At 57.2% G+C, this 9,329-nt stretch overlaps 1 protein-coding gene and 1 long non-coding RNA gene across 2 annotated transcripts in view; one reads left to right on the top strand and one right to left on the bottom strand.

The window, feature by feature from the left end:
• Nucleotides 1–5,785, bottom strand: part of ACE (angiotensin I converting enzyme) — a 20,668-nt gene extending 14,883 nt beyond the window's left edge. The window contains exons 1-9 of the mRNA XM_042914427.1: nucleotides 5,498–5,785; nucleotides 4,734–4,901; nucleotides 4,041–4,137; nucleotides 3,162–3,305; nucleotides 2,512–2,703; nucleotides 1,832–1,929; nucleotides 1,239–1,411; nucleotides 628–851; nucleotides 129–273 (exon numbers count right to left, since the gene is read on the bottom strand). Coding sequence (XP_042770361.1) covers nucleotides 129–273; nucleotides 628–851; nucleotides 1,239–1,411; nucleotides 1,832–1,929; nucleotides 2,512–2,703; nucleotides 3,162–3,305; nucleotides 4,041–4,137; nucleotides 4,734–4,901; nucleotides 5,498–5,776 — 1,520 coding nt within the window. The 5' untranslated portion in view covers nucleotides 5,777–5,785. The remainder of the gene's footprint in view (nucleotides 1–128; nucleotides 274–627; nucleotides 852–1,238; nucleotides 1,412–1,831; nucleotides 1,930–2,511; nucleotides 2,704–3,161; nucleotides 3,306–4,040; nucleotides 4,138–4,733; nucleotides 4,902–5,497) is intronic.
• Nucleotides 5,786–6,576: 791 nt separating this feature from the next.
• Nucleotides 6,577–8,082, top strand: LOC122205837. The gene is made up of 3 exons (XR_006196289.1): nucleotides 6,577–7,178; nucleotides 7,473–7,672; nucleotides 7,963–8,082. It is a non-coding gene; the product is annotated as an uncharacterized LOC122205837 (long non-coding RNA).
• Nucleotides 8,083–9,329: the final 1,247 nt, after the last annotated feature.

Below are 9,329 nucleotides of genomic sequence, written 5' to 3'. Positions count from 1 at the left end.
AAAGGGTGAGGCGGGGGGGGGGGGGGGGGGGGAGGGGGCGGTGTGATGGAGGCAGGAGGCTCCTGGTTGTCCAGGAGAGTGGGGAGGGCCTCTTGGGATTAGGCCTTTCCTGATTCCCCTTTGCTCACCGAAGATACCACCAGTCAAAGTTGTAGCGGGAAGGAGGGGTTCGCCCACTAAAGACCCCCCAGCGCCACTGGTCCACCAAGTAGCCAAAGGGCAGGAAGGCAATTTTTTCCAGTGCCATCTTTAACAAGTAATTGATGTCACTTTCTGTCGGAAGAGGAGATGAGAAGAGAGGTCAGAGGGAGATGGGGGTCCAGCTAGGGCAGGGTGGGCCTGGGCAGGAGCCGGCGGGAGCCAGCAGGTGGAGGGGCTGGCAGATGCAGAGAAAGGAAGGCTGGCCTTCAGGACCATGGAGCCCTGCTTGGAAGAGGGCCCTTGGGCAGTGTCCAGGTGGGACTCGGGGTGGGCTGTGAGGCTCCGGGTGGATCCCCAAACCTGCCTGACCTGGGGCAGAGCAGCAGAAACAGGAAGGGCAGGTGGGAACACGGGCAAGTTGAGTCCTGCCGTGGGATGGAGTGGGGTCTGGGTAGGGCCGGGCCGGGTCCTCTCCACCCCCCATACCCATGTCATTGCTGACATTGTCCAGCAGGCCAATTTTGTACAGATGTTCAGGAGTGGAGACGGAGAGCGCCAGCACATCCCCGATGGCCTCGTGGAAGCCAGGGTTGGCCCCTTGGCGCAGGGAGACAGGCTGGTCCTTGTACTGCAGATAGTACTGCACGTGGCCCATCTCGTGGTGCACCGTGGACAGCTGGTCCATAGTGACCCGCGTGCACTGCTTGATCCTGGGGCAGGGAGATGGTGAGGGTGAGGGTGAAGGACAGGGCAGGGACTAGAGCATGGGGAGGCTGGCCCCTGAGGGAAAGGGACCAGGCGGGCGCTGCCCTGGGCCTTGAAGGAGCTGGTGGAAACATACGCATCCTTTGCCCTGCCCCAGCCCACACTCAGGCCTTTGTCCTCCATTCCAATGTACAGAGTTGCTCCCCGGCAAAGCTGCTAAGGGAAGGTGGCCTAGACGGTCTCATATGCCCAGTGGCCTTGGAACAGACCCAGTCCACCAAACAGTGTTGGGGCTGGGGTAGAGGTTGGCCTGGGAAATGGCTTTCCTGTGCCCAGGCTGCCCACCCTTCCTGAAGCTCCAGAAACCCCCCTTTTCCCTCCCATGTCTAGACCTGAAGTCTTTCCTGTTGTAGAAGTCCCAGGCAGAGGCGTGGCACACCACCTGACGCCCATCGGTTGGTTTCTCCAGCATGGACCTTGTCCAAAACTCAGGAGGCATGGGCAAGAGCCCCAGGGAGGTGAAGAATTCCTCTGCCACTCGGAACATGTGCGTAATGTTCCAGCCCTGGTTTGGGGGGGTGGTGGTGCAGGTCCAGGTCAGGGACCAGCAGAGGGAGCTCACTGTGGCTGCCCCAGGGGCGGGTCTAAGGGTCTCCCACCTAGATTCGCTCCTTGCTCGTGAAGGGCATCTCTGCTCTGTGGCCTCCCTTCCCAGAGGCAGGGCCCCTACTAACCATAGTGGATAAACAAAAGTAGACGGCTGCTCTCACCCCACCTGTGGGATCCTGGAAGGAGGGGCTGGCACCTCACCCAGGACACAGACCCCAGATCACTGCTTGTACACACACTCAAGGCTGCTGCTATGTAGAAAGGGCAGGACTGAGGTCCCTGCCCTACCCGTCTCTCTCACATGACTTCTTCCTGCCCTTCTCCCCGTGTCTGACTACTTCTTACTGCCCCCACCCTGGCCTGACTTGAAACTTACCTTCTTCACCATAGTGCTGGTCACGTCGAGACTGGGCTTGTTAGGAAAAGGCACCACCATATCATAGAGGTTGTCCCAGCTCTGGGCCCACATGTCCCCTAGACAGAGGAGGGGAGCCAGATAGCTTAGTTCCCTGCCTGCTTCCCCATATGTGCTGCTGGGCAGCTATCTGGGTCCCTGGCACCTGGGCCCTGGGAACTCAAGGGTAGCCTGCTCGGCCGGCTGAACCAAGCATTTTCTAGATCAGTCCCACTCAGACTCCTGAATGCTCCAGGATCTCTGGGGTTGGCGGTGTGAGCCCACATGATGCTGCTGGGGTCCTTCCTGGTGGTGCCGGGGTCCCTGCCTCCCAACCCTGAGGCAAGGCCACTGGGCTTGCACCCTGGGGCATAATCTTATCCCTTCCTCACTGGATGCAGTCAAAGTCTTCAGTGTGATTCCTAGCTCTGCCTTTTGCTAGTTCTCTGCCCTCTGCCAAGTCATTTATGCACCTCAAACTTCAGAGTCACTGTCTGAAAAGTAGGAACAGTAATGGTGATGAGAAGGGCCGCCTGCTATATGGGGTCATGGGGTGAGCTACGTGGGCTCGTGTGTGAGAGTGGACAGGATGATGCTCTAAAATGTGAGGCATGAGGAGGACAATCCATGGGACATGCATAGAGGCAAGGCAATGCCCTTACCCAGCAGGTGAGCAGGGATGGGTCCCCTGAGGTTGATGTATCTGTCCCCATATCGGCGGTGCAGCGCACGGCGGACATAGGCATGGAGGTTCAGGTAGAGGGGCTCTACTTGATGGTAGAGGTGTTCCAGATCCTCCACGAAGGTGGGTGAGTCATACCAGGAGCGCCAGTAGGCCCCCGTGTCTGAGAAGCCTGGTGGAGGGGGCAGGGGTGGTATTGGGGTGCAGCTCAGGTCCCAGGCTCTGGCACTTCCATGCCCAGCTACTTCTTCGCCATTCTCCCGGCCTGTGGCCCGTGTATCCGCCAGCTACTTAGAAAAGATGGCCTGGGGACCACTGCTCTGTGATTTTCCAACTAGGGCTCATTCCAATTCTAGCTAAATAGATCCCGGAGAGGCAAAGACGAGTGCTGGGGCTCTGAGGTGTGACAGGAGAGGCAGGCAAGAGGGCCAGTGTGAGAGCCAGGCAGCAGCCCAGAGGAAGGCAGATGGGGCTCGAGCTGGTTCTGTGCGACCTTGGGTCAGTGTACAGAGTCACTGCAACACTTACTCTTTCTGGGGTTGGGCTCAGTGGGGACAGTAGATGATGGGAGAGCACGTTGCCGTCTGGGAAGGGCAGTGCTCACACAACAGATGGGGTGGGTAAACTCACCATCCTGCTTGTAGGCCTCATTGCTGAGGGCAGTGAAGTTCTGGTACAGGGGTTTCAGCGGGATGCCCACAGCATTGTGCCAGCCCTCCCAGGCATAGAGCAGCACGGAGTAGCTTCTTGATATAGCCATGATGTGGGTGAGCTCTGAGACACAGGTGAGTGGGGTCAGGTGCTTCCTTTGAAGGCAGCGACGGTCTTCAATAAAGCACCCATGCTGGTCTTCACCATCTCTACCTGCTTCCTCAACATCATGATGTCCCCAAAGCCAAGGGTTGCCTATAGGCTGGGTGGGATGGGACTGGGAGCTATACAAAGAGAGCACCCAAGAGGGGCCCTTGTCCCTAGGAAAGGGAGGTGGACAAAAGGAGGACATCCAGAGGCCAGTTCCAGACAGACTCTTCATGGCTCATTGGTTACAGTGGCTAACCTCAGGCTGCCTAGTGGATGGAGTAGGGTGTGGGCGGAGAATAGGAAGGTATAAGCAGAAGTCACAAGGGTCTAAGGCCTGTGGAGGGCTCTTGGGAGACTGAGAGGATCCATAAAAGGGAAAACCAGGCAGCCAAGAGGAAGGCTAGTAGGGATGGGAGAGGCCAAAGAACGCATGGGGGTGGGGGTTGGGGTGGGGATGGGAGCTGGAGGCTGGAGGTTTCAGAAATCAGATTGCCCAGAGAAGCAAGGGTGCGGGGGCATCTGACAGTCCAGCCTCAACTGGAAGTCAGCGCCTTTGGGTTTGGATTTACCCACTCCCTCCACGGCCCCTCCCATTAAACATACCCTCTTTATGGGTACAGCAGGGCTGCAGGGGTGGGGTGGGGTGGGGTGGGGTGGGGAAGGGCCGGGAACCCCCAGCAGAGAGAGATAGTAGGGACAGAGCCATACCTGGGTCCAGGGACCAGCAGATGGCAGTCTTGTTGGGATAGTAGCAGACCTTGGCCGTGGAATAGATCCTGTTCATGTTGCTTAGCAGAGAGTTGTACTGGGGAGTTAGAGTTGAGAAAATGTTAGTAGTGAACAGCCCCCAGAGGTAATGTGGCTGCCCCCTCCTCTTTCTGCTAGGACGAAAAGGAGGCCCAGAGAGGGGATGTGGCTTGGACAAGGCCACTCAGTGGCACTCAGGGCACTTCTGATCACTAATACACTGATTCCCCTTCCAGTGGAGGCAGCCTGTGGAGGTGGAAACAAGTGTCCTTAGAATTTGGGATGGGGTTCAAGTCCAAGTTCAGCCACTGCCTTGCAGTGAGGGCAAATCCCTCTCACTCTCTGGCCTGATGCCTTCTCAGTCCTCCTCAGTCTTTCTAAGGAAGCCCATTAATCCAACCAGACTATGGAGAAATTTTGAAAAACCCCTTTTCATCTGTTTACTTGAATTTTGCTTTCTATACCCCATCTCCAAGGAAAATCAATGTTTCAGGAAGCCATTCTGTGCTGACAGAGGCTTCCCCTACAATCAGGGTGCATACAGATCCCAGGGTCCCTCCCTGCCAGGCTCTTCCCCACCACCACCACCACAGTGCAGCACTGGAAGGCACACTGGCCATTTCTGCCTCCACCCCTCAGGTCCACCAGGCCCACCTGCTGCCGCTTTGCCACAGGCAGGTTGGCAGGGCCCAGGGTGCGCACACCACTGATGACCCTTCGCAGGATCGGGTCACTGAAGTTCTGCCAGATTGGGTCATACAGGTCCTTAGCCTTCTGGCCCCAGATCTCAGCAAACTCCTGGTTGAGCAGGGCTGCTTCCTCCTATGGGCACCAGAGGGGATACAGGGGAGGCCATGGCACGGGAGAAGGGTTGGAAGACCAAGGGCGCCTGGAGACTGGGGCTTGCGGGAGCACCGCTCCCTCCTCTGGGGCCTTCGGGGTCAGGAACTGGGGGAATCTGCCTAAGGTGGGCAGTGGAGCAGAAATTGGGGCTAGAAGAGAGGCAGGTGGAGGAGAGGGTAAATAGACAGTGATGAGCAGTGACAGGAACAGGAGACAGGGGTAGGTTTCGGCTACAGAGGATGAGGACCCAGAGCAGAGTGGGCACCCTCAGCGCAGACTGCCGCTGACCCAGCCCGAGGTCATCCCAGGGAGCTGCCACCTGGGGGGGTAGGGGGGGTGGGTCGAGGTCGGAGGAGCCAGCTTTATCCATTTGGTTCTTGTACTGGGCACCCACCGCGCGTCTGATGGGGCGGAGCGGGGCTGGGGGCGCGGGCGGGTTCTCACCTGGTCCCCGCGGCTCAGGGGTCGGGGGCGCGCGCCCAGCTGTGACTTCCCGCCCCCCAGCGCCCGGTCGCAGGCCTGTGATTGGGCGTCCGGGCCCCGCCCCCGCTCCCGCCCCGGGCCCGCGCGCCCACCTGGAGCCGCGCGTTCTCCTCTGTGATGTTGGTGTCGTACTCCCAGCTGGCGACCGTGCTCTGGTACATCACCAGCTCGGCGCTCGAGTTGAAGCTCTTCACGAAGAGCTGCGCCCCGGCCTCGTCGGCGGAAAAGTTTCCGGGATGCAGCTCGGGGTCGAGCGCCAGGGCGGCGGGCGGCGGCGGCAGCAGCAGCGGCAGCGGCAGCAGCAGCAGCAGCAGCAGCAGCGGCAGCGGCGGCAGCGGCCCCCGCCGGGGACGGCCCGACGCGGCCCCCATGGCGCGGTGCGCGGTGTACGACGCGGAGCAGCCCCTTCTCCCGCGCCGCGCCCGCCCTGCGGATTATAAAACCCCGCCGCCGCCTTCCGACACACCCCCACCTCCCCGCCCCGCAGCGCTTCCTCCTCGGCTCCAAAGTCCCCCAGCCGCGGGCCTAACCGAGCGGGGCGGGGACCGACGCTTCCTGGCCCGCCCGGGCAGGGGCGACTGGCCGGGGAGGGGCCAAGGCGGCCCCCTGCGAACTGCAGCCGGGGGCGGGGGTGGGGGGGGTGGTGGCGGTGGCGGAGGGGGCTCAGGTCAGGCTCTCACAGAGGAAGCTTGAAAGGGGGACCCCTCCACACACACACACCTCTGAAGCTGAGGGAGCCAGCAGTTTGCTGGAACACCCAAGTCTGCACACGGTGCCCTCTCCCTGCCATCACCCAGCCTCGGCGCAGGCCCCCGGGAGCCCGGCGGTCTGCGATGCTCAATCTTCCGGCCTCACCGCCCCAGGCCTCTCTGGGTTCCCGAGTGACAAAGTGGGGGAGCTGTCCGCAGCGCCGCCGGTGCAGCAGAGATGGGGTTAATGATCAGTCACCGGGTCCGGCTTCTCCGCCAGGCCTTGGGGGGAGGGGGTGTGGCCTGCACCCGCGCGGGGAAAGTTTCGGCTTTGGAGGCTGGAGGCGCCCCGGGGGAGGTGCCGCAGAGATGCTCAGAGCCCCCGGCGCACCTGCACACTGGGTGGGGGACTACCGGGAAAGGGGGGAAGAATGGAGGGGGCTGTTGTGACAGGGTTCGCATAGAGGGACGGGAGGGCTGGCACACACGCCCTCTTCCCACTGGGGACACAAGCTGTCAGCCGCTTACACAGAAACGACCACACAGACTTGCAGGCTCTGAGAGCTAGAGATGAGCCTCCTGATGGGAAGTACCCCTTCACTGACAGATGAAGAGATCAAGACAGGTTGAGTGGCTGGCTCCAAGTCACCTCAGGCCTCCACACTCCTCATTCTTTCCCTGTCTCATCCACGCGTCCCTCCAAGTGACAAGCACAGGGAAGGGAGAGAATGGCATCTCCCCAGGTTGTGGAAGCTGAGGGTCCTCCCCTAACTCCTCCTGGGGGCATCCGTCCCCAGAGGTGGGAGGACCCTATATGTGGAGAAGGGTGTGGGAGGGGAGGCTGGAAGAAGCAGAGGCAGGGCAGAAGCAGCAGGAAAAGAAGCAGTCGAGAGCTGCGCGGGCGCCCACAAGGCGTTCAGCTGCTTGGGGCAGTTGGGGATCCTGGGTACCCACGTGTGGATGGAGCCTGAAGCTCTGAGGGACACATGGGCTCACCTCGTCCTGGAGCATGTGCAGGAGGCCGTGACCTGAGGAACCCCGAGATGGTGCCGTCTTGTCAGATGACACAGTGCCAGGAAGACAGGTGTGGAGGAGGATGGGGGTAGAGGTGGGTTGAAGAGGAAGGTGCTCTCGGGGGGTCCTCATAGCTTGGTTTTCCATGCTATGAGGGCAATGAGCCATGGGGCACACAAGTGAGCTGCTGTTTTCTGGGAAGGAAGAGTCTCCACCGGAGGCTTGGGTGGGGTGGGGGTGGGGTGGGGTGGTGAGAGCGACACCCTTTCAGCCCCTGGAGGAGGGGGGAGGAGAGGAGGATGGGTGCAGTGCAAAAAGAGCGTGAGGCTTAGCTTGTAACCAGGGAGCCTTTTTCTGTCTTCAGGAAAGAAACCCCAGGAAAGCAGGATGGAGGCAGGTTTCAGCCAGGGCTGCCCTCTGAAGAGCTCCTGAGAACCACATCTAGGACGATGGTAGAGCAGGCTGGTCCCCTCTCAGGTCTGTGTGGCATTGTGATGATGTCTACAGAACATCTGGGTTCGGCATGGAGCAGCCTCTGCTTCGCCGAAAAATCACAGAAGAAAGGTAAACAGGTGGGAAGATAGTCTAATCCCTGTGGTTTGCGTGGAGCAAACTGATACCAGGGCTGGTTGGAGGCGTCACTGCACCTCTCTAACGGTCACATTTACTATAATAGCTTGTTGAGGGGTGCTGCTTCCCTACTACGCCATCAACTCCAGGAGACAGAGACTCTGTCTGCCTTATTCTCGGGTTTTCCTAGAGCTTAGCACAGTGCCTGGCACAAAGTAGGCCCTCATTCAAGGAAGGGGGGACGTGGATAAAAGGAATAAACACCAATCATATTCACTTTCCAGGTGGGAGGCTCACAGCCTACAAGAACAACAGGAAGAGCCAGACCTCACTAATCGGGAATTTGCAATAACATTGACACTGCCTTGATCCCAATGAGTAAAAGTTAAAAACTTCTCACTCTCTTTTTAGGTTCTTATTCATGAGGGAGAGCTATAGTAAGAATACACCTTACATCTGGATAGCACTTTAGACCTCCTAAATTCTTTTGTGGAAATTATCTAATTTGATATTTGCAATAACCTTGAGAGGTAGGAAAGAGATAAGGTCCTTTGGTCAGTCAGCTGCTTCCTGGCTGCCATCAAAACAATGGAGGGGTTTCTGATTCCTATAGGAGGAGGTCACTGTGATTAGGCCAGTGCACAGCGTTGTGGATGCCTGACCCAACAAAGGAAATGCAGTCTGCTTGGGAGGTCACTCAATATCTCCACCTCTCTTCCAGGGGAGGAGAAATCACTAGCTACCACAGATCGAGGAAAAAAAAAATCGCTTAGAAAAATATGCTCCCAAATGGAATAAGATTGAGAGTCTAGAAATAAACCCTTACATTTACATTCACTTGACTTTTTGATAAGGGTGCCCAGACAATTAAATGGGGTGGAGGGAAAGGGAAGAAAGTCTTTTTAACAAATGGTTCTGGGACAAACTGGATTTCCACATGCCAAAAGACGAAGTTGGATTCCTATCTCATATCATTTACAAAAATTAACCCAAAATGGATCACAGACAATGTAAGAGCTAAAATCATAAACGTATTAGAAGAAATATAGATATAGGGGTGCCTGGGTGGCTCAGTTGGTTAAGCGTTCAACTTTGGGTCAGGTCATGATCTCATCGTTCATGGGTTCGAGCCCCACGTTGGGCTGTGTGCCGACAGCTCAGAGCCTGGAGCCTGCTTCTGATTCTATGTCTCTCTCTCCCTCTGCCCCTCTCCCACTCAATCCCTGTCTCTCCCTCTCAAAAATGAATAAATGTTAAAAAAGAAACAACATAGATATAAATCTTTGTGACCTTGGATTAGGTAGTAGTTTCTTAGATATGACACTAAAAGCACAAGTGATAAAAGAAAAATTAGGTAAATTAGACTTCATCAAAATTAAAGACTTCTGTGCTTCAAAGGATACCATCAAAAAAAAAATGAAAAAGACAACCCACGAAATGGGAGAAAATATTTGTAAAGCATGCATATAATAAGGGACTTGTGTCCCTCTTGAGTTGTAAGAACTCTTACAACTCAACAAAAAGACAAATAACTCAGTTTAAAAATGGACAGAAGAGGGGCACCTGGGGGCTCAGTCGCTTAAGTGTCTGACTTTGGCTCAGGTTCTGATTTCTTGGTTTGTGAATTCAAGCCCCACGTTGGGCTCTGTGC

This window comes from Panthera leo, chromosome E1, assembly GCF_018350215.1.
Source record: "Panthera leo isolate Ple1 chromosome E1, P.leo_Ple1_pat1.1, whole genome shotgun sequence".
NCBI classification, from domain to species: domain Eukaryota; kingdom Metazoa; phylum Chordata; class Mammalia; order Carnivora; family Felidae; genus Panthera; species Panthera leo.
The sequence above is the reverse complement of the archived record's forward strand: the minus strand, read 5'-3'. Positions and strand labels throughout refer to the sequence as shown.